Raw genomic sequence first — 25,960 nt, 5'->3', positions numbered from 1 at the left:
ACAAATTATTCCCCCTTTAAAATAATCTTAAAATTACAATGCAAAAGAGTATTAGTTATATTAGAAAAGGTGGCTTCTTTTCCAAAATATGTCAAAGTCCCTTTATTACTATAATATGATCCCTCCTCTAAAAAGTATTAAGACAGTAGTTGAGTTATAAGTTTATAAAACACACATTAATGTTGTGTGGTCTCATCAATGTGTAAGGCTGTGCTAAGAGGAAGCTGCATGTTAAATATCTTTACTTTAACATGTAATCAGAACGTGGTAGTTTTTATATTACTAACATTGATTAAAGTAGAATTTGACCCCAAGTAGAAATGAGAATGAAGCTAAAGAGAGGTAAATGAATCTGTATAATTCTAGTTGATATCGAGGCACTTTTTCTAAACAAGAAGATTCTCCCTTTCTTGGAACCAGTCACACTTGTGGTTTCTTTCTAAATTTTATTCTTTCTTTCCAAACCTCTATCTCTATTTGGTCTTGGTGGTAAACTTTCAATTATGGGCTTTGTAAAAAAATGCCCACATAGGGATTCATGTACCATGTCTCCATGGCGATGTTTACAGACACATGAGATCCTCAAATTAATTTAAATAACTTATTAAAATGACACTTGATCTGGATCCCTGGTCTAAATTTTAAGATAACTCTTTCTATAACAATAAGTCGAGACTAGAACAAATTTTAAAAACTTTTTTTAAAAGATGGGAATAAGTAACATCTTGAGATATGTATTTATTTAAAATAACTAATACATTATTTTAAAAAGAAAATTATTCATATCATGTTCAAACTATTTATGTCTTGTCTATATTCTTCAAACTTTCTTAAGAGTTCTTTCAACTACAGATGGGGATGCTTGAGTTAATAATGGGAAGTCCATACAATATCCCACATCCAAACATAAGCCCATTTAAGAAGAGCAAAATGTTTCTTCAGAAGAAACAAGAATTTTAAGCATGTCTCTTTGACCAAAGGGGGAAAGCAAAAGCATTTTCAAATAATTACACTTTAAGGTGTGGGATATTGTATGCGCTTCAATTTTAATCCTTTACTTCTGCTCAAATATTCTGATCAGAATCTCAATCTTCCTCCAAAAGAAAAGATCTAAGGCTGATGGTAAGAGTTAATAAAATTAAATATGTATGCGTGCTATTAATGGCTTAGCCATCTCCAGTCCAATCTTATTTTCATGATCATTTTCTCCACAGGCTGTCCACTTGCACTTCCCTTCCCCAGGAATTGTTCCAAAATCCCTACAGAGCCGCGGATAGTCTTCATTTGTTAACTGCTGCGTGCTATCCTTTCTTGCCAAAGAATATGTATGGCACCAGGATACCAAAGGCCGCAGGAGTAATGCCCCTTAGCTTATATCCTAATTAAGATGACTCATTAATCAATTTGACAACTTTGTTCATTCCCTGCTTAGGTAAATCAAACAATCCACTCCATAGCAACACTGCTGTATTATAATTCATTGGTTTCCTCGTAATTTTTTTTTCAAATAATGGGCTAATTTCTGAGATATGTGATTTCAAAGAAAAACAGGATATGAAAACACAAAAATTATACTTGGCCATTAAATGATGCACTGGGTTAGTTCACTAGGCAGGTTTCAGATATTAGTGAAGCTGTCTCATGACATTTTTAAATACCCTTTTGCCCAAAATATGTTTAGAAGTTTCAAAAGGGGGAAGAAAAATCCTCTAAGAACTAGATTGAGGGGAGGGATGGGGGAATGGCAAAAGCTACAAGATTGAGTTATTAGTAAAATGTAGTATAATATGTTGAAACAAAAAGATTTTCACACAGGTGGTGAGTGCCCACGATCACCAGGTCGGAGGCAGGCTGGCACAGACGGGGAGAAAAGGATCCACCATGTTTTTCTCTCCACCTTTTCTGCTTTTACCTGCAAGAGGAAAGACCAAGGCTGAAGGGAGAGTGCGGATGCCTGGGCAGGGACGGGAAGCCATGTCCTTTGGGGACTGACCACATAAGTCTTTGATGGGTAATTTAAAATAATGACCAAAGAAAAACATCTCCCAGTCACTGGAGATGCCAGTACAAGAGAGAAAAGGCCGAAGGGACAAGCTTTGGGCCAATCAGGCCTCTGCCTCCAAGTAGGGACTCTCTAAAGAACAAGCGCCCCTAGGCAACCCCTCAAAACTCCAAACTCTTAGGCCCTTTGCAATTTCACTGCACGTAGTACAGCCTACCTACTAAAACGTATGCTTAGACCTTGAAGGGCAAAAAACACTGAGGATGAATTTAATCAGTAACTATAACAAATTAATCAGCGGTTGGGGATGGATGTCATGCTAACGTGTGTATTGGGTAATATTGTATTTATTTTTTATGCTACGCTAAGGGGAAGGAAGTAAAGGAACGTTAATAAAAACTGGTCATGGGTGATGTGTGAACTGTGATATTATTATTCTCTTTCATAGATATGGAATCGAAAGCTTACAGTGATGAACTGACTGGTCTAAGTCTCCAGGTTACTTAGTGGTGAAATGGATTTCTAATCTATGCCTAATGCTAAAAGCCATCCCTGTTCCATTGCACCATGCAGATCTTATAATGACTCTATGCATATGTTTATAAAATTATATTATTTTCTGGAAATTCATGCAAGATGATTGTCCAACTCTTTCACCGACCCAACACTAGAGTGTAGTTTGATGATTAGAATTAGGCCACTTAATAACCACTCGTGGCCCCTGGTGATAGTCATTTCAAAGGTAGAAACAGTATCAAGGAAAACGAGTCTCTGCTGATTGCTTGTTGAATATGTTGTCCATATAATAAAGGGTCACGCAAATTGCTAATTTTAGACATGCTCTCCCCCCAACCTCTTAAATTAAGTTTTGATTGTTTTTGCTGTATGACCAGTTTAGCTTATTTTAAGGTGACCAGACATTCCGCTTTTAAAAAGCCGCGGGACAAATTGTTAAAAATCGGGACTGTCCCGCCAAAAGCGGGACTTCTGGTCGCCTTAGCTTATTTCCAAAGAGGAGACTATTCAGTCACACGGGGAGCCTTCCTACACTGCTCCACAGCGGAGGGCCATTTCTGAAATAGGTACAGGAGTTGCCTGCCTGTGTAAGAACCTATCAAACAGTGGTCCACCCGATTGTTTAAAGCACAGGCATCAGACAGATTTGACATATTCCTGTCAGTGATAATCCCTTCCGCCTGGGGACACCCTCAGGAACGTGTGGAGGGGCTCCAGTGGCTGGCTGGTTGCGGGCCAGGGAGTCTGTGAAGAGCTATTGCTCAGAAATGTGTTCTTCGGTGCCACGGACCCCAGACTCCTTAGCGACAGGCACATGAGGGTGTGTCCCAAGTTCCTTGCTACTAATAATATTGAAAATTCGGATGTCTGAGCATTTTTGTGTGTGTGTGTGAAAATGAAATGGATTCAAGAATATTCCTGCAACATGCTCTCCCTCAGTGGCATTCCAATGTACTTTCAACTAAGGGGGTAGGTGCCTCCAGCAGTGCTGTGGGGGAACTCCTGTGCACCACAGTTAACATCCTCACCTCCTCCAGAGTCCACAGACTGACCCATGATGGTCAGCATGGGACAATAAGAAGTAGAGGCAGTGTTTTACTTAGTAAACAAGATTTGGATTTATGCAAATCTGCATTCACTTATAAGTGTATTGGACAGTTAACCATTATAATAAAAAAATGTTGTGGCAGAATAAATATTGAGAACTTGCTGCTGGGCTGATCTAGTGAGATGTCCTAAGTCATATGTAGATCTGACTTAGGCCTATTCTGTCACGTAAGTACAGGATGCTATAGTCCCCTTCCGGGAGGCAGTGGACAGGGCAAAACTATGAAAGGGCTGGATTTGTGGGATGCCAAGAGAAATTTAGTTGTTCCATCCTTCTAACATTTCTTTCTTTTTCCTTGAGTTGGTCTTAATTCCAGTGATGAGGGTAGTTTGAGGAGCTATGTGACAGAAATTTAAAAGGACTAAAGTTTCTTCTCTGCAACTTTTTAAACATTTGTATTGATTGATTTTAGAAAGAAAGAAAGAAAGGAGAGAGAGAAACATCAATTTGTTGGTCCCACTTATTTATGCATTCATTGGTTGATTCTCCTATGTGCCCTGACTGGGGATTGAACCTTCAACCTTGCATTTTTAGGATGATGCTCTAACCAATTGAGCTAGCTGGCCAGGGCCTCTCTACAAGTTCTTAAATTGACCATAGACTTAGAGGATAAAAGCTTTTCTAAGTTTCTTTCATTCTTAGTTGCTTAGGAGCAAAAACTTTTGTGACATAATTAAATTCCCTGGGGCTGGGCTGATAAGGTTGACTGGTTGCAGGGTGATGTGGTCATTGGACATTCCTGAGACTTGAAATGGCAGACTTCATACAGATCATATATAAGAATGGTGTTTTACTTAAAAGGGATTTCTCATCATCAAGCCTTTCCTTGGTAATGTTTTCAGTAATGAAGCTAAAGTGTTTTGCCTTCTTTTGTTTAATAAAATGAACCAACAGAAAAGCTATAATATTCAGATTTCAAATAACTTAAAATTTTATTCTACTCTCTAACTTAACTTCAAATTATCAATGCCTCAGAGTGTTTGGGGTAGAATATCTAATTAATTTCCTAAAATAAATCATACACTAATAGTGAAACAGATGTATAATATAAACTATATGATCTGATTTTTATATTTGGGGTCATTATACTTAAGGAATAGGAGCAAGGAAAGTAGGTGATATAGTAAATTTGAATCACTGATATTTGGCCATATCTGGATTTGTAATATGAAATATAAAAATATTTCCTTTTTAAAAATTCCTTTGCCTATGAATAGAGATTACTGGTCCTCCCACTAGACCTCACAGCATTTTGTTAGGATGACATGATAAAATTCACATGAAAGTCCTATAGACATAACTACTATAAATAATCTAAAACATTTAAACATGTTGAATGAATTGTTTTTAAGGCTAAAGAGCACATTATACAATCAAGTTTTAAGACCATCTACTATAATTTATTTACTGGTTTTGCTAGTGCAATTATAATTATATGATATTGGCTAGTAGAAAAAAATTTATATTTTAAATTACTATAGCTCCCCTTTACCAGCCATAAATATATCATCAGCAAAAACAAAATTGCAAAGTGTCTGTCAGTGACCCTATAGCATAAACATTTCTTACTCCCCATAAAAGGCCTACAATTTAATGTTTACACACTGATTATTTTATCTCATTGAATATTTCCGAATTAGCCTCTGGTCATATTATATCACAGCAATGCATTGGGTGTTGTATCTGAAATCAGACTGCCTGAATTCAAATTTTGCTTTTCTACTTGGTGGTTGTATGATCTTGGACAGGTAACTTAACCTCTTTGGGACTCAATTTCTTCATGAGTAAATGGAAATAATAATAGTATTTATCTCTTAAAATAGTGCCTGTTAAATAATAAGCCTGTAATAAATACAGCATATCCTTATGTACAAGGTAGGGCAAAAATAGGTTTATAGTTGTCAATATGAGAATAAATTCTTGTATTCTTATTTATTATTATATTATTCTCCATACAAACAACTGTAAACCTGTTCTGTCACACCCTATAATAAATACACTACATATAATATGAGATGTTTCATTATAATATATACCATGTAATTATATTTTATTACTTAATGTTATACATTAAATTATATAATTTTATATTTATTGTTTACTTTATATTCAAAATATGTTTTTTCAGAGCATAAAGATTGCAGTTGCAAACATATTTTGCTGGCATAAATTGAAATTATTTTTAAAACACGAACTAATTACCAGTTATTCATGCTCATCAAGCTTTTGGACATCACTGATTATCTGTACTGTTCTTGCAATTTGACATCATTAGCGTGATTGTCAGCTTACTTTGGTATTGTCTGGCAAACACACGCTGACATGTGTGAAGTCTATGGAGGGCACCGGGAGGGGACATCTGGCAGCATGGCACATCGATGGAGTCCTGTGCCCCCACTCTCTCTCGGGGTACCGGCATGGAGAACAGCAAGTCTGCTGGTTGTTTTTTAAGGGAGTCGGGGACACAGATCAAGTCTGTAGCAATGAATTAATTCCAGTTTGCCAAGAGCTGACCAGTTTGATTTACAAGACAGAGTCAGGAGCAGGTTGTTGAAGAAGAGGGCAAGGACTCCTCAAAGGCTACTTACCTCACTGTCACCCAGTGAGGAAAAAGAAAAGTGATCTAAATTTATAGCGTTGCATATTTCATAACATCATCTACCTGTTTATAACGCTCACACCGTTGTTTTGTTTTTTAAATTTATAAAATGAAGTGTTAAACTAGAACATTTTCAAGACCCATCTTGAAGCTTAAAAAAGTGTGACCATTCTGAATGACTTGTATGCTTTGTTAATATGGCAAAAAATGTCCTTGAATTTACAGTAATTTACACTGACCTTACATTGAGAAATAGGATTTTAAATCATTGATGTACTTTTTAACTTCAGTAGGAATTGGGAAAGCTGTTATATTTACTCAAGTTTTTAAAAATAAAACTACTAATGAATGTTAACTTTGAAACAATCAAGTTACTTTCTAAGTTCTGTATTTATTATAAACACATATACATTTCAACTCATCATTTCCAATTTAGTATATAACTAGAGGCCTGATGCACGAAATTCATGCACAGGGGTGGGAAAGTGTCCCTCAGCTCAGCCTGCAGTCTCTCCAATCTGGGATCCCTGAAGGAATGTCCGACTGCCCGTTTAGACCCAATCCTGGTGGGATCGGTCAGACATCCTTCTTACAATCCAGGACTGCTGGCTCCCAACTGCTCACCTGCCTGCCTTTCTGATTGCCCCTAACCACTTCTCCCTGCCAGCCTGATCACCCCCTAACCATTCCCATGCTAGCCTAATGATGTCTAACTGCTTCCCTGCCAGCCTGTTTGCCCCAAACTTCCCTCCTCTGCTGGCCTGGTCACCCCAACTGCCCTCCCCTGCAGGGTTGATCGCCTCCAACTGCCCTTCCTTGCAGGCCTGGTCCCTCTCAACTGCCCTTTCCTGCTGGCCATCCTGTGGTAGCCATCTTGTGTCCACAAGGGGGCAGAATCTCTGACCACATGGGGGCAGCCATTTAGTGTGTTGGAGTGATGGTCAATCTGCATTTTACTCTTTTATTAGATAGGATAGAGGCCTAGTGCATGGGTGGGGGCCTGCTGGTTTGCTCTGAAGGGTGTCCCACATCAGAGTGGGAGGGGTCCTCTTGGGGTGTGGGGTGACCTGAGCGAGGGGCCTGTGGTGGTTTGCAGGCTAGCCACATCTCCTGGTGAACCAAGCAGATGCCCTGGTATCTGGAATTTATTTACCTTCTACAATTGAAACTTTGTAGCCTGGAGTGGAGCCAAGCCTCCTGCTCTCTCCATGGCTGCCACCATTTCTGTTTGGATTTGTTTACCTTCTATAATTGAAACTTTGTAGCTTTGAGTGGAAGCTGAGGCCAGCTTGGCTTCTTCCATTGCCTGAGAAACCCAAGCCTCCCGCCTGCTCTCTGTAGTTGTAGCCATCTTGGTTGGGTTTATTTGCATACTTTCTCTGATTGGCTGGTGAGCGTGGCTGGTGGGTGTGGCTGGTGGGTGTAGCGGAGTAATGGTTAATTTGCATATTGCTCTTTTATTAGGTAGGATGGTTATAGAGAACTGAACTGCCTCTAGTAGCTTTTGAATTTGTTGATTCTCAATGGAGAGGAAAATGCTTAAAATCTGGGCGGGCTTCACTACTGATAGATGTATTGCTATGGTTTAGTGGCAACCAGAGCCTGAATGCCTCAGAATGGTGCTCCATCATTGTTCCAGCCAGTGAGAGCAGGTAGGGTCATTTTCCTGTCTCATTCCCACTAGGGCTAATGAGCTGGAATCTTTAAACTGTCTCTGTGGCAAACTCTCTTGGCCAGAGCAAATGGAAAGCAGAGGCAATTATCCAAGTATCTGAGGTAAATGTGTGTGTTTTTTTGACCCAAATACTTGAAAAACTACCTCAAAGATTCTCTTTGATTTGACTGTGATGATTAAGACACATCTTTCTGCCTAAAGTGATTCTCTTTTCTGTATCTCTTCACATGAATGTGGTGTGTATGTGTGTGTGTGTGTGTGTGTGTGTGTCTATGTGTGTGTATTGGGGGCGATAGGTATTTGTGTGTTTGTATGCATGTCTAACTTTGTGTATATACTACACAAAACCTTTTTCTCTTTTGTTTCAAATTTTATGATTAAATTGACTTAAAGCTCCTTTTGAATGAATTTAGGTGTCATACCTTAACAATAATTTTGAATATAAACCCACATTTGATTATGAAATAATAAGTTCAATACATACAGGAATTCTTAAACACACTATGAATATTTACAGCTGAGACCACAGAAATCTAAATCCTGATTTAGCACCAAGAGTTTCACAAACATTTAACATGACGGCAGACTCTGTGTCCCTTTTCTTTCACTAATACCCAGGGTCTCTGAATTAGCCATACAAATAGAACATTAAATAACTCAAATGTTAGAAATATAAACTTTTAAAGTACATGTCTTTGGCTTTACCTTTTACCACAATATTTTAAAAATAATTTACTATTTATTAGTATGTGCCATATGATGGAAAGGAAAGGGGAAAAGAGCAGAAGCCAAAATCAGCAACTTGCTACTTCGCAGCAGCAGTTCTAGGACAGACTTGGTAATCTTTCTGGACCACATCAAATTAACTATAGAAAGTTTTAGAGTACTAAATTTTAGAGTACTAGCTATTGATGTTTTAGAAATTAACTATATATTTTATTCTTATATATCTGTAAAAGCCTATTATAATGAGAAAACTGAATTGGAGTTCCAAGATGATTGTCACAAAGGAGATGGGTAACACAGGGCAAGTCTCGTTCTTTCAGAGATCAGTTTTTTGTAAAATTAAAGCCTGGCCAGTGTGGCTCAGTTGGTTGGCCATTATCCGATGCACTGAGAGGTTGCAGGATTGAGTCTCAGTCAGGGCACATGCCCATGTTGGGGGCTTGATTCCTGGTGGGGGTCCCAATAGATGTTTTATTCTCACAATAGTGTTTCTCTTTGTCTCTCCCTGTCCTTTCCCCTCTCTCTAAAAATCAATAGAACATTTAAAAAAATAAAATAAGAGAATGAAAGTTGTTTAGATGATTTTAAGGACTAATCTAGATTTAAAATTGCATATTCAAATTTGAACATACCTGCAGAGATTTTATATAGCTACTGTAAAGAAGTTGGAAGGAGCCATTACTGATTTGGCACGAGTGGATAAAGTGTCAGCCTGTAGACTAAAGGATTCCAGGCTCGATTCCAGCCAAGGGCATGCTGGTGTTGCAGTCTTGACCCCCACCCCTACCTCCCCAGTAGGGGATGTGCAGGAAGCAGCCAATCAACAATTCTCTCTCAAAATCGATGTTTCTATCTCTATATCTTTCCTCTTACTCTCTGAAATCAATAATAATAAATTTTTTTTAAAAAGTTGGAAGGAAAATACATAATAAATGCATAATTTGCTAAGGGATCATTAGGACCCTTTGTATCTTAACAAAATATGTTTATCTATTTTATATACTTTTTAAAAAAAAGAGTACTAATTAATCTGAAACAACTCCAAGTAAATGATTCAAAAATATTTGCCTGGACAGTGAAGAAAGGGAAGCCTTGTATATGGTCTCTGTTAATATAGAGTAGCTGGAAGTAATACATCCTCAAGAGAATTTTCTGTAAGAAAGACCATTAGCCAACCATTATGATGATGGTATAAAATAAAACAATATTATTCAGACTAAAATGTATATTGACAGCTTGTATCATATTACTTATTTGGCTATGTACATTTATCCAACACAGAATTTAAAAGTGGGTTAGTCATCAACCAAAATGACCTCCTTAAGGAAGAATCTGGTAACCATATCATTAGGCCAAATAATAAAAACTTCAGTGGATTACATCAAATAAAGGTGACATCTAACTTATATGCTATTTCATTCTGTAACTATATTTGGCCTTAGAAATAAAGAGGAAAGTTTTAGAGAAATATATACATACATATTCCCATTTAAATAAAAATCTGCAGATAATGGTCTAAGTTTCTAATATAACAATATAAAAATACAAATTTGGTTTGGAGATAAAATGATTTAACAATTTTATATTACCCACTTTAACTTCACTTACTTTAAAAACATTTATAGTCTGGCCAGCATGGCTCAGTGATTGAGTGTTGACCTAAGAACTAAAAGGTCATGGTTCGATTTCCGGTCAGGGCACGTTTTAGATGCAGGCTCACCCCCAGTGTGGGGCATGCAGGAGGCAGCCATCAATGATTCTCTCTCATCATTGATGCTTCTTTCTTTCTCTCCTTCTCCCTTACTCTCGGGGGCGGGGAGGGAAGCATTTCCAGCCCAGCCCATGTGGCTCAGTTTGTTGAGCATCATCCCATGAACCAGGAGGTCATGGTTCAATTCCCTGTCAGGAAACATGCCCAAGTCATGTGGGCTTGATTCTCAGTAGGTGATGCACAGGAGGAAGCTTCTACATCCCATTCCCTTTCCCTCCTCTCTCTGAAATCGATAAAAATATATTTTAAAAATTTCCAAATTTCATGCAGCCTATATTGCGATTGAGAATGAGACCAAATGCTTCAGGTACTGAAAGTCTTTTCTCTCTCTCTCTCTCTCTCTCTCTCTCTCTCTCTCTCTCTCTCTCTCTCTCTCTCTCTCCTTTTCTTTTTAAATTTCAGCCTTGCACTTTATACATTTTGTTTAATGCATTTTATCAGATGTAAAAAGGGGGGGTCTGAAAATTATAATAATTATTGCATTTTCTATTTTGGCCATTTTAATGGCAAACAAAGCCGATAGCATTGCCAAGGATATTTATAATATTACAGAAATTCCATGGAAAAACAGTAAAATATGAAGGTCAAAGCCTAATTTCTTGCTTTTGTGGATTAATTTTATGGTCCATTTTTGAATGCTGTCCAAAAGTGCACTCATGAAAGAGAATTGAGATTTGGCACGTTGCATAAATGTTCCCACAATGCTGCTGAATAAATCTTGAAAAGTCTTTCCCCCTAAAGGACACTTTTTTTTAGCTGAAGAGTTTTAAATCCTCTAGGAATAGCTTTGCTAAAGAACATTCATCCAGGGATGTACATATGCGTCACACATGCTTGATTTAACAAACTGAAATGCATTTTTATGGGACTTAAGAAGTAAAACATTTGTTACAACAACACAGAAGGAAATTTGTATCAATCCTCTTAATTTAGATTTTTATAAAATAAATTTAAAATCATTTTAAGTCCTATAGCTGATTCTTTTTTTCTTAAACTAAGAATAGTTTTAAAACCTGAAGGATTTTTAAATATTGAGCAATTAATAGCTGTTTGACTCATACATTTCTTTGCCTATATTATACACACATATATTTTAAAAGCTTGGTTCTAATATATCATAAATTCTTGTTACACTGATACAATATTATTTTTAATTGATGTCATCAGATGATTGTGACCATTGCTGGCTATGTAATCTGGTGAAAATCATTAATACTATTCCTAGGAAAATGCACATACACATGGAGATTTATGTACAATTTCAGGATGTGTATGGACCCCTTGATGTCTGACCAGGGCCTCCAGGTTATAATATCCTAGACTAGATGAAAACAAGTAATTAAGTGGATAAATAGACTGATAATAATATTACTTAAGGAAGTTGTTCTTCATATATTATAAGAAATATAATAAAGTAATTTTATATCCCATGATTTAAATATGTAAAGCATATTTGAAGGTCTAGTTTATATACATTTTAACACAAATTATATGAAAGTTCATTTCACTATTTTCATTGCAAATGTCTCTTGATATAAAATGAATACCTTTTATATTTTTAGAAATAAAGTTTTCAGAATAATTATGACTCTGCTAACTTTTAAAATGCTAAGCAGGGAGCACCCTTCTAGTTGATAGATGGAATGCTGTTCAGTTCATGAATTATTTAATAAAGCCAATTAGATCTCCAAAAAATAAAATAAAATGCAAAGCAATACTTTTCATCTGCTCGTATAATTTTATGAACATGATGCAGTGCAGGGACTTAAAATGCTATCTAAGTACATTTGCCAAGTTCCATTGCTTTAAGGTATTGTTCTAGAGACTAAAGGTGTTACGGAATGAAAATAGTTATAATTTTACATAATTCCTGCTATTGTTTTATTTTCTTGAGTAAATAATGCATATTATGCTGTATAAAATACACAGTATGATGATTATCAATAATCTAAGTATGTGTGAGTAATATCATTAGTATTCTTCAGTGATATCTGTAAAACTTCCTGAATACTGGGAGTTTACTATAACACAATTACTATATGAAGAAACTGATGCAATATATTCTAACATAACCACTATTATAATAATAATATTCATTTAATACAGGGTGGGACAAAAGTAGGTCTTCAGTTGTTTGTATGGAAAATAATATAATCAATATCTATCTATCTATCTATCTATCTATCTATCTATCTACCTACCTACCTACCTATGTATCTATCTATCAGCCTAATATGTTAAGTGTCAGACCAATTAGTGGACCTTTCTGTCAACCACTCAACCAGTCACTATGACGAGCACTGACCATGAGGGGGCACACATACTGACCAGTAGGTTAGCTTGCTGCTGGGGTCCAGATGATTGGGACTGGGAGAGAAGGGCAAGACACACCTTGAAGGTTTCCCACAGTTCCTCCCCGACTGGCCAACTTCCCTCCCTGGATGACTAGGCCCCAGCAGCCCCCTACGGACTGGGCAAAATGGCCATGATCAGCCCAATTGCAAACCAAGCCAAGGGATCCCACCCATGCATGAATTCGTGCACTGGGCCTCTAGTAATTAATAAAGAATAATAGAAGAGCCCAGCTGGCTTGGCTCAGTGGTTGAGCATTGACCTATAAACCAAAAGGTCATAGTTTTGATTCCCAGTCAGGACACATGCCCCGGGTTGTGGGCTCAATCCCCATTAAAGAGTGTGCAGGAGGCAACTGATCAATTATTTTCTCTCATCATTGTTTCTATTTCTCCCTCTCTCTTCCTCTCTGAAATTAATAAAATATATTTTTTTAAAAGAACACAAGAATAAACTGAACTCTAAATTAAATGAACTCTCTTTGATTTAGTATTTTGTAGCTTTGGAGTCTTATTAATATTCAAGTAAGTGTTATGTGAAATGAATGTCTAAGTTCAGTTGGCTAAAGAAATTTCAGCTAGAATTCTTAAAGCTTTTTTGGAGAACACAGTGAACTAGAATAAAATACTTCTCAGCAATTTCCCAGTTTGACATTGGGACTCCATATTATCAATGCTCTTCAGGAAACTACAGAAGGCACATGAGATTGGGTGGAATTGTATTGATCTAGATCTGGAAGAGGGGTTGAGAAAAACAAAACACAGATAACATTTTATTTGTCTGTGCAAAAATATTAACCAAAATGTGCAATTAAATAATGGTGAAGACATATTTCTAGTAGGTAAAATATAAAAAAGTAGACTTTTTTCTAATAGAAAAATTAGATATAGACACAGAGAGAAAATGAGAGCTATGAAACTATGCATGGGAATTCTGCAGCTCACTAAAATTAATTAAAAATTATGTAAATTATACAACAGTAGAGAATATGACAGGTACACAGATTGTTATAAAACACTAGAGAAGTAGTAATTGTTGTGAAATTCTAAAAGAGAGGCTCATATTTGGAACATCCAGAAAGGACTCATGAATTTGTTAATACTTGAGTCACACTTTTTAAAAAATACATATATTTTTATTGATTTCAGAAAGCAAGGGAGAGGGAGAGATAGAAAGATTAATGATGAGAGGGAATCATTGATCAGCTGCCTCCTGCACACCCCCTACTGGGGTCCAGCCCACAACTCAGGCGTGTGCCCTTGACTGGAATTGATCCTGGGACCCTTCAGTCTGCAGACTGATGCTCTATCCACTGAGCAAAACTGGCTAGGGTTTGAGTCACACTTTGAAGGATAGGTAAGATGTGAACAACAAATGATGAGAACAGGCCATGGAAGAAATGCACCAAGGAAAGGAACGGAGGTAGAAATGCTAGGATATTTTTGTAGATTAGTTGGATGGTGGGATTGGTTATGAGGAATGGTGAGAGATTAAGGCTAAGGGCTGAGGTAACCCATAGAACTTCTTGGGTGCTTAGTTAAAAGGAATGATTTTCATGGTGCAGACAGCGAGTGAAGAGCCTATGGATGATTTTGGAAAAGATAAAGCATGTCCTCACATGTTTACAGTATTCAGTACCAAAGGGGTTACATTTTCAATATGCATCAGCACTCTCTCAAATATGTATAAGAACGAAAGCACTAGTCTGAACACAAGCACAGAATGGAAACATGACACACATATAAATTCAGTTTAGATTCTAAGATGATAGTAATGAACAGATAACATTGGCACAAGCATATTTTTTCCATGAAAAAATAAAGAAGGAAACACCACTATACTCAGCACATAAAAAAGTATTAGCAGGAACTGAGAACTTCTGGTAAGCACTGTTTACAAGCACAAGCGTTTAGTAGGGGGTCTGTGGTATAAGTTTCTAGAAGACATATAGTTAGTAAAACAAACAAAATCAGTGTTGTTTACTACTTGTCTGGCAGAAATTATTCTTAGGCATGACAAGCTGTTCTCAAGGATCAAGACTCGGAGTATCTAAGAATTTGGGCCAGAGTTACCAGAAGATTATACATATTTCTGCAAGTGGAACGACTTGGGCTTTATCATTTTAGAAAGTAGGGAACTCTTACCTCGCACAACAAGGTCTGCCGAAGCGGAGGTGTTGTCCACAATGGTCTGCGCGGTGCACGTGTATCTGCCTGCATGCTTCAGCTGGGCATTGCGAATGAGCATTTCCCCATTGTTGTCCAGCTGGGGGCAAAGAAGCAGGCATTCAAGTCAGTACATTTTTTGACCAATTACATGGCATGTAGGATACAGGAAGGACATTTTTAGTCTAATAAAATGAACCCCATGAAAAGGCTTGTATTGTAGATATGCCAACCACGTGTCTTTGCTCAGGATACTTAAGCTTTGGGCTTCCTGGGGGGAAGGGTGGAATAAAGTAAGTTAATTACTCAAGGTCCATTTTAGCCCCAGTATCTTTAATATTTTATCATTTCTACTAGCAGAGGACCATACTGGGAGAAACCAAGGGATGACAGACACTGTGACTTGGGACCTTTTAAAGAGAAATATTAAGGTAAAAAAAAAAAATCTTATTGATGAATGCCAGTGAGGACAAATTCATGCTATATGGCTAGGAAGAATTATTAACGTGGTCTGGAAAAATTGATCTACTTGACTAATTTCAGGATGTGTCACAGTTCATTTTACAAAGTCTACAGAAACTGTCAAAAAGGAAAATTCTACTTACATCTTTTTTCTTTTTTTTCTTTTTCTTTTTTTGCCAAAATATAAACTCCATATGGGTGAGGATTTTTGTCTTGTTCACTGCTATATTCCCAATGCTCAAAAGAGTACTCAGTACTATATATATATTTTGAAGAAGGTTCGAGGGGATTTTGCTTGGGAATAATAACACAACACCTCACTGAAATTTCTAAAACTAGCTAATATTTACCAAATGCCTAGTCTATACCAGGTCCTGGGCTATGCACGTATACATATTATCTCATTTAATTCTCTTTGGAGATAGTTCCTATTATGTTCATTTTACTAAAGATAAACGTGAGAGTTAGAGTATCCATGTAATTTAACTAAAGTCATTCAGCTTCTCTGGTAGTGAGACAATGCCTAATCCTTGCTCATTATCTCCACACAAAAAAATTCTCTTAAGAGAATTTTAAAAAGTCAATTTGGCTTTCCTGAGAACCAAACATATTGATGTACTTTTCCAATCATATTAAAGAATGAATATTAAAGAATGAATGGTTAATAAGTAGGTTAATATTTTACATAACGCTGGAGGGTATTATTTATGTGATATAATAAACCTGCAGTTTTTTATTTTATTTTAATGACCCTACATGAATAGATACTTCACTTCATCATAGGCTCCCCCAAAGGACCCTTCACATATTAAATTCCAGGCTGGTTTTGGAAGGTGTTTGGGCTTGCAGTCCTTGCTTGGTGAATGAGGTTAAGAATAAGAGCCAGTTTTAATCTGAACAATTCAGCTGATTGTAACAGAATACTACTATCTCCATATAAAGAATTGGTCAGTGGTTACACACCTTGTTCCTTGATACTAGTCATTCTGAGTGAAAACATAGAGGTTATACAATTTAATGTCATTCAGGGTCTTGCTGTCTCTTGAGATCTAGATGGGCTAAACATCCGATGTCTAAGGTTTGTTGTATAAATTCTTGGGGTAGGCGAGTTCTTTCCTTCTGCTTTCTTAGTTATTTTTTTGCCAGTCGAAGGACCTCCAGGCTAGAAACGCAGCCCTCTCCATATTTCTGTCATAAAACCTACTAATACCAAGTGTTCCCTAGTAAAGTGAGTTTACTGGAGAACTGAAGGTGCTGGAACTGGTTGTATCCCACAGGATAGGGCAAATCAACAGAAAGAATTATCTTCCATTTCAAAGGTCTATTCTTAAAGTCCAGGTGGTTATATTTTCAGCAGGAATTCCCAGTGACCGTCTCCTCCCCCAGTGCTCTGCCTTCTTGCTAGTATCCACTCCCACTCCCATCTCTTGCTTCTCTCTGGTCTTCTCTTCTATCCCCTGGACTAAGAATTATGCTTATCTCCTCATGTTAAGCTGCTTAATTCTTTGATGGCTGCTTGGATTCTGACCACACTTATTTTTTAAAGCCTTTGCTGTTTTTCATTTCTTTACCTCTTGTTCCTCAATCCCTTTTATTATGGTTGTCCTATTTATTCAACTCACTTTACTTTATTTCTATTAACATTTGATTTTTCTTCCTCAAACACTTAAATTTTTCTAGTCACCTATGACAACACACTTTCCAAATACTTTGAGAACATTCTCAACCTCTTCTCTTCTTCAACTTCCTTATAATTCCAGCATAAATACTGCACCGTATCCATCCCTTTTCATCACTACTGCCTATGCCCTTCTCCAATCTACCAACATCTCTGACTGAGTTACTATATCCTGTTTGGTCACAACTTCCACCCCATCTCACTCTATTCTTTTCTCCATTTGTCACCCAGAGTGACCTTTTAAAAATGCAAATATGATCAGTCATTTATACTCTCTGTAAAGACAAATTGAAACCTCTAGAAAGTGTCCCCTTCCCAGATAAGAGTTTTACAATGACAAATCTGGCTGCATTCTGTAGATTCTGTCCTCAACTCATGCCACTGTTTCAATTACACTCTGATTTCAAAGGAGCACTCCTCCTTTTCTAGGACTTAAATTCACCTTGGTTTCTCTGATCTCTGGTCCTCCATGGTAATTCCTCTCCTAAATCCCGCATTCCCCACTCTCTTACCACCATCACCCAAATAATCCTTATCCTCTCCCCACCAATACCACTTTAGGTCATTTCCTCAAGCAAATCTTCCCATTTTCTCTTGTTATATTTTGTCATAGCACTTCTTACCTCATGTCATAGTAAATATCTCAATTGCAATGAAATAACTGTATAATTATGTGGTTAAAATCTGAATATACGGAGGACTGTGAGTTTAATGAAGGAGAAAACACACCTGTTTTGTTCAGCATCGTATCCCTGTATGTATGTATGTATATATATATATATATATATATATATATATATATATATATCCATATGTGCTGTATCCATAGGAACCAACATAGTACCAGGAACGTAACTCTAACCATACATTGTTTGAATGAACTAGTCAAGTTGCTTATCAAGAATTCTGGCATCTGCTTTTTTAAGATAATGTATATTCCCTTCAGCTACAAGCAGAATTCGCTTAGCAAGTTCATATAGCCCACATGTGTCAAACACAAGGCCCGCGGGCCAAATCCGTCCCGCCAGGCCTTGCAATGTGGCCCGCACCGCCCTGTCATCACTGCACTCCGCTGCGTTTCCATCACAATGACAGTTTATGACTGTTCAGTAAACCATTCAGCCCGCAATTTAGGCTGGATTTTAGATTTTGGCCCCTTCTCTGATTGAGTTCGACACCCCTAATATAGCCTATGAAAATTGCAGCACCTCATAAGCACATAATGAGATTTATTTTATTTGGTATCAGCATGAAGTATACACTCTTGCTGCCTCCTCTGACTATCCCTTCACCCAACTCCTAGCCTCTGGAGACAACTTACACTTTATCATTTATTTTCTTTCCTACAGACTTGTGTACATATCTATTGCAATGTCTAGATTCCTATATGTCCCACTTTTATCACTTCGCTAACTTCAAGTCATAGTTTAGATGCCCCTTTCTTCTCTGGAACCCAAAGGCAGGGCGAGGCATTGCTCTTTGTACATTTTTGTTATAATTATCTCTCTCTACTATAATTGTTTAGTTGTTCATTTATTTTATTAGACTGGAATTCCTTGAGAGAGGAACTAGACTTAATTATTATTGCATACAAATAACTTATTGAAATATATGACATACATGAGGAATTCAACAAATAAATATTGTATAAATGAATTAAACACCTATTGCCTAAAATATTTTAATTAAATCATTTTAGTAATTTCATACAATTTTTCAGGCAAGATAATGAATATATATATATATATATAAATATATATATATATTTAGGTCTAGTAATAATTAATGTCGTTTTCTAATACTTTTTTTAAACCGAATTTATTTAAACAATACAACAAAATTTAATCAACAATATAGTTGCCGTTGTTTTCTACTACTTGTGCCCAACACTCAGGAAACATTTTAATCCCTCTGTTGTAAAATTCTTGTGATTTTGATGCAAAAAATTCGGTCAATGCATTTTTGAGGCATTCTTCATTATTAAATTTTTTTCCAAGAAGAAAGTTTTGCAAAGAACGAAACAAATGGTAATCGGAAGGGGCAATATCAGGAGAATATGCAGGTTGAGGGAGAACTTCCCATTCCAACTGGCGCAGTTTTTCAGCAGTGATTCTTGCAGTATGTGGTTGTGCGTTATCGTGGTGAAGAATTACGCCCTTCCGATTAATCAGCGCGGGTTGTTTTTCTCTTAAAGCTTGGGCTAACCTTTCCAATTGGGCACTATACACTGCACTTGTAATGGTTTGGTTAGATGGTAAAAGTTCATAATGAAGAATTCCTTTAAAATTCCACCAAACACACAACATCACTTTTTTCACATGCAAGTCAGGTTTTGGCTTGGGCTGCAGAGCCTCATTTTTGTCCAACCATTGAGGCCGCCTTTTCAAATTAACATACAGCACCCATTTTTCATCTCCGGTAACAATTTGCTCTAAAAACGGCAAACGGTTTTGACGAGAGAGGAGCGAACTGCAAATTGTGACTCTTTGATTACGGTTGTTGTCGGTCAACTCATGAGGAACACATTTTCCAAACTTTTGGACTTTGCCAAGTACACGCAATTGATTGGAAATTGTTTTTTGTGAACAATTTAAAGTTGTCGCAAGCTCTTGATCAAAATTGGACACACGGCCTCGACCACTCTTGTCATCTAACAAAAAATTTCCCTCGCGAAATTTCTCAAACCAACGCTGGCATTTTCTGGCACTAACTGCATATTGACCAAGAGCACTACAGATGTTTTTTGCAGCCTCACTTGCTTTTCTTCCTAATTGGAACTCGTAAAGCATGCAGTGCCGAATATGCTCTTCATCCGCCATCTTCTTAGCCCTAGTTTTGCAACAAAAACCAAACCAAACACAAACTTTTTCAAGCAAAACTTGTTAATTGCACTTCACACGTTCTGTAGATACCACGTGTTTGAAGGTTATGTCAATACAAGTCAACGCCAAGCAAGATTTTAAACGAATGTTTAAAAACGACCTTAATTATTACTAGACCCGATAATCCTAAGGAACAGAACAACCAGAATGCCTGGAAAGGCCAGTCTCTATGATGCACACTGACCACTAGGGGGCAGATGCTCAATGCAAGAGCTGTCCCCTGGTGGTTAGTGCACTCCCACAGCAGGAGCTCAGCAGCCACTCATTCCCTCAGTAGTCCTACAGGTCCAATCTCTAGAGAACAGGCTAGGCACGATTGGACCAGTGCCACCAGCATGATCCTGACAGCGCTCCCAGCCTCTAGGATAGGGGTGTCGAACTCAATCAGAGAAGGGGCCAAAATCTAAAATCCAGCCTAAATCGCAGGCCGAATGGTTTACTGAACAGTCATAAACTGTCATTGTGATGGAAACACAGCGGAGTGCAGTGATGACAGCGCGGTGCGGGCCACATTGCAAGGCCTGGCGGGATGGATTTGGCCCGCGGGCCTTGTGTTTGACACATGTGCTCTAGGAAGTCAGCTTCTGGGAACGTGGCTGCTTTTCCTCCCTAGACAGTCCACAGGAAGAAACAATATAAAAATGGCCAAAAGGTGGCTCCCGACAACCAGCATGAATGTCAGTGAGACAGAAAGGATCCTGGGCCACCAAGGGCATCCTACTGCCTGCCCAGAAGGCAATCACCTCCCACCCCATCCACATACACACACACACAACTTGTGACCTCATCAGTGCACAAATTCATGGACCAGGCTTCTAGTAATGTTACAAATTTTTTAAAAGCTGAATTGGGAACAACTATTGTTATTCATATACATAAGATCAGATACCCATAAATAATATATTTCAAATTATTTATATACTAATTCCATGAAGAAATATAAATGTTTCAGAAATAAAAGCAAATTTATAGAGAAGAGAATGCATTAGCATATAAGAAAATGGAAGCCCATTTTTCCAACCAAATGTTTTATAAAGAATTGGGCCATTTCCCAAGAGAGGCCTGACCTTTGTCCTCAGCTTCTGAAAGGTAACCTATATGTCTTTCTTTGCCTCAGTACCTTGGGTCATACTGAATAGTCTAGCAATGTGATTTAGTGTGGGAGTTAGCAGCACCTGTTTAGTTTTAGAGTAAGAGCTGGGGCCTAACTGGTTTGGCTCAGTGGATAGAGCATGAGCCTGTGACTGAAAGGTCCCAGGTTTGATTCCAGTCAAGGGTATTAAATATCTTGGTTGTGGGCACATCCCCAGTAGGGAATGTGGAGGAGGCAGCTGATCGATGTTTCTCTCCCATCGATGTTTCAGACTCTCTATCCCTCTCTCCTCCGCTCTGTAAAAAAAAACAAAACAATAAAATATATTTTGAACATTTATTAGAGTAGGAGCTGGGCTCCACCAGAAAGAACAAGATTGGGATTCAGGCGTCCGGGATCATGTGATATCAGTCAACCTACAGACTGAGATTAACCATTTAGACAATCAATCAGTTATGTCTATGTGATTAAGCCCCAAGAAAATCTCTGGAACCAAAGCTCAGGTAAACTTGCCTGGCTGGCAATACTCTGTGCTTATTGCTACATACCAAGGTTGATAGAGTGATGTGTCTTGATTCTCTGGGAAGAGAACAGAGGAGGCTCCGTTTGATTCTTTTCCTGGACTCTGCCTTGTGCACTGCTTCCCTATGCTGAGTTTAATTTGTATGCCTTTCCTGTAAAATACTATAACCATAAGTATAATAGCTTTCAAGGAGTTCTGTGAATTACTCCCAGCAAATCAAAACTGAGACTGGTTTTGGCAACTCCCAGAATGTGTAGTAGGTTTCAGAAGTGAAGTTGACCTCAGAGAATGTGCCTAAGTTTGTACTTGGCCTAAATCCTCATACCATATTACTAATAAATAGAATTATTCCAATGGATGAGGTAAAGAAATATTATTTTATTACTTATAACTTATATTTAAAAGATATTTGAGGGGAAGAGGAAAATTGTGAGGAAGGTAACTTTTTCTAAAGACTAATTAGAACATAGTTCTGAGTAATTTTAGCAAAATAAACAATTATGGTAAAATAAAATAACTTAAACACTATATATTTATATATAAAAAAAAAGACTACTTTAATAGGCTTTGACATCCTTAATAGCATTGTAGTTTGACACCGAATATTCACTAATGGAGAGATATTAAGTAAAATAACTTTAAACTATTATGACATAGATAATAATATTATGGAAAGAACAATGTTTGCATCAAAATAAAAAGCACTTAGTTCAATTATATGCTTCATTATGTAAACTCACTACTTTTTTGCTTTATGTTCTAGGAGAATGATAATCCTATTATTAAACTGTTATTTCAATGAGCCATGTGATTAAATTTAAATTTTAAAAATAAAACACTTCAGAAATTAAAATATTTTCTTTTAAAATAAAGAAATTGAGAGCAGAAAAATAATAATATAAAAATAAACAAATTGTGGCACTGTAATTGCTCTCTGTAAAATATATCTGAGTACTCTAAACTTAACATTATATTTTTCTTAATAAAAGTGCTCTTGTTTTTCCACAGATTCTCAATTTGAAGCATAGTGCTCTTTATTTATTTTATTCTGAAATCAATACTGGGCTCATTACTTTTATACTTTTCACATTTAATGAAAGACACAAATTATTTTATGTCAAAATATTATATTGAACTTACACTTATTGGCTCTTCATAGTGAAACATGAATTTTTGGAGGTGAAAAAGACAGGTTTTAGGAAATTTTAGAAATTAGGGGGACCATGGAGGAAGCACAGGGCTAAAGAGCAGCAGAAAGTACATTTCCATAATATAGGGGAGCTGAAAAGCTGCAACAAGTACATCCATAGAATGAGGGAGCTGGGAACAGCAAGAGGTCTATATTTACAAAATAAAGGGAAGGAAGCCCTTCATCCAGAAGGAGAAGAAGAAAGCCCAAAGGGGATAGGAAAACAATAAGGAAGGAAAGGGGAAAACTTCACATGTCCCATGTAAGGTTTGATCTTTAAACACAGAAATTACTATAGTAACCAGTCAAGGATCAAACCTTACATGGGACACGTGAACCAATCAGAGGGGATATCAGGGAACCAGGATTTATAGCCTTTATAAGCCACAGGGAAAAGGAACTCAGTGGGACCCTTTCCCCACTTCCTACATGGGAGTCCATTCTGTGGGACTCTCCCTCTCCCCACGTGGGAGTCTGTACTTGTTCTTTAATAAATCTCCACCTTTGCTATAACATTTTCTATAGTGGATTCATTCTTCGATTCCATCAGGCAAAGAATCCAGGTCCCAGTCCAAAAATTCCGTAACAATAGTAAATTCTCTGAAAGTTTTAATTAAACTATTTTAAAAGTTTAATGCTAAACTCATTTTAAAAGTCAGCTCTTTTTAAAACATTAGAAATTAGTTGGTAATGACAGACCTACTTTTATAAAGCAATAATAAGTGACTTTAACATTTATTCTCATTTGCTCTATATTTGGTGAAGGTGTGGCATTAAAATGCCTCAGAAGGAAAGCAAAGGAAAAACATACTATATCACTTCCAATATAGCTGTGTGTGTAGAAAAGCTTTCCTGGAGGTTTTATAAATGGCACTAGCACTTTTCATACCTCAGGAGAAGTAGAAGTTCTCAGTGGTCAACAGAAAGCTTACAAAGCAACTGAAGATCATGGACCTCAGCACATTCTAGCCACAAATTAGATACGAATGCTCTCTATATTTTTCACTAAAAACCACAGCTTGGCTGAATTACAGAATGCTTCCCTTCATATGAGGAGAGTTGAATCACATACTGGAAATTGTGATAGCACAGCTCAGGGATATTCCAAAGTGTATATGTGGTTTACCACTTAGAAATTTCCCAAATTTGAATCAAAAGACTTCCAAAATATAAATGCCTATATCTTCCTTCCCCCTTCTGACATGAACTAACTCATTCCTGTAGCATAAATGAATCTTAATTACTAAGTTATATTAACAATTGAACTAATCATAATGAAAAATATTACCAATATGGTACAAACAAGGGCTGGGTAAATGTATAACTCATAATGGCTATATATCAACAAAAACATATTTTTTTTTCTCTATAAAAGTTCAGAATGAAGGCATCTATATTGAAGGTTGGAAGAAAGCACATCCTTTTAAAAGAATAGTTTAGAAACTTATAAGTAAAAATTATTATCCTATCTAATAAAGAGGGAATATGCTAATTGACTGTCCCACCCTTAAAGGTGGCCATGCCCACAGCCAATAAGGAGGGAATATGGTAATTGACTGCCATGCCCTCAAAGATGATGGTGCACACAGCCACAAGATGGCAGCACCTAGTCCCCTCAGCCCCGCTGGGCAGCAGGTGCATGGCAAGGCCAGAGTCCCCCAGTCTTCTCAGACTCCCAGCCACCCAGGGCTGGCCTAACGCACAGGCAAGCCTTGGATGGCAGCTGCCCAGGGCAGGTTGAGACTTGCAGAGGTGTGATCACCAGGTTGTCTCCTACCTCTGAGGGGTCCAAGACTGTGAGAAGGGGCAGGCTGGGCTGAGGGACGCCCCTCCAGTGCATGAATTTTCAATCACTGGGCCTCTAGTATATGTATAATACATGCTGTACTCATGAAAAATATAAGCATTTCTTTTTTTACTTTTGACTGGTTATGTTAAAGAAAACTTAACTATAGTAACATACAACTTTACGTTACATACAACTTTAAACTTAAACACCACCATCATCAACATGACCAACAGTAAATATTTAGTTAAGGACTCCTAGGTGCCAGGAATTACTATAAATACTTTACATATGCAAACTCACTTGCTCTTAACAATAGCCCTGTGTGATAGGTAATTTTCTTAAGCATTTTTATTTTATTTTTTAAATATATTTTTATTGATTTCAGAGAGAAAGGGAGAAGAGAGAGATAGAAACATCAATCATGAGAATCTTTGATTGACTGCCTTCTGCACACCCAACACTGGGGATCGAGCCTGCAACCTGGGCATGGCATGTGCCCTGACCAGAAACTGGATGATGACCTATTGGTTCATCAGTTGACACTCAACTACTGGGCCACACAGGCCAGGCTTAACTATATTTTAGAGATGAGGGTACAACACTACTACTGTTACTGCTGTGGCTGTTAATAGGATACTACTACTGCTACTAATGCAAGTGTGTTATGTGCCATTGAGTTGGCTTTGATTCCTAGTGACTCCATGAATGAGTACGATCCACAATGTTCTGTCCTCAGCAGCCCTGCTCAGCTCCTGTGGATGCATGCCTATGGTTTCTTTTATGTAGCCAAACCATCCCAATTTGGCTTTCCTCTTTTCCTGCTGCCTTCTATTTTCCCCAACACTATTGTCTTTTCCAACAAACCCTGCCTGAAATTGTTGGGAAAATACAAGGAATAGATGGGATACCAATAGAATTATTTCAAGCCACAGAAACTTATTCTATCAAAATCTTAATATGAATATATCAACAAATATGAAAAACAAAACAATTTCCTGTAGACTGGAAACACAGAATATACATCCCAACCTTTAAGAAGGAAGATGCCAAGAAGTATGGTAATTATTAAGACCATTGCTCAAATTTCTCATGCAAGTGATGCTTAAGGTGAGGCAACAAAAAGTCTTCCAGCTTATAGGGGGCAAGAAAAGCCAGATGTTCAAGCTGCTACAGATGCTGCTATTAAAACTGCTATTACTACTTCCACTATTGCTACTGCCACTGCTATCACTACTACTAATTTATTAAATGCCTTTTAGATATATTACATATGAGAATTTGTTAGCGACTTTATCTTCGTTGTCTTATTTAATTTATAATTATTTGGGAGACACTATTAACATTTTCATTTTAGAGAGAAGAAATTTGAGATTTTGAGTTAAGCTACTGGTGGAAGGTTTAATAGTTAGCATACAGTCCTGGTTTCACCA

At 37.3% G+C, this 25,960-nt stretch overlaps 1 protein-coding gene across 3 annotated transcripts in view; it reads right to left on the bottom strand.

Annotated features, from left to right (window-relative positions):
• The window catches only part of CNTN1 (contactin 1), a 270,443-nt gene that overhangs the window by 61,786 nt on the left and 182,697 nt on the right, over window positions 1–25,960 (bottom strand). For 2 of the 3 annotated variants that reach the window (XM_045587921.1, XM_036457218.2), the window contains one exon: window positions 14,894–15,014. In XM_045587921.1, the coding sequence (XP_045443877.1) occupies window positions 14,894–15,014 (121 nt within the window). Of the gene's footprint in view, window positions 1–917; window positions 1,913–14,893; window positions 15,015–25,960 lie in introns of those variants that run through there. The other variant, XM_036457220.2, reaches the window with a different exon arrangement.

The sequence above is a fragment of the Pipistrellus kuhlii genome, unplaced genomic scaffold, assembly GCF_014108245.1.
Source record: "Pipistrellus kuhlii isolate mPipKuh1 unplaced genomic scaffold, mPipKuh1.p scaffold_m20_p_3, whole genome shotgun sequence".
Classification (NCBI taxonomy): Eukaryota; Metazoa; Chordata; class Mammalia; order Chiroptera; family Vespertilionidae; genus Pipistrellus; species Pipistrellus kuhlii.
The sequence above is the reverse complement of the archived record's forward strand: the minus strand, read 5'-3'. Positions and strand labels throughout refer to the sequence as shown.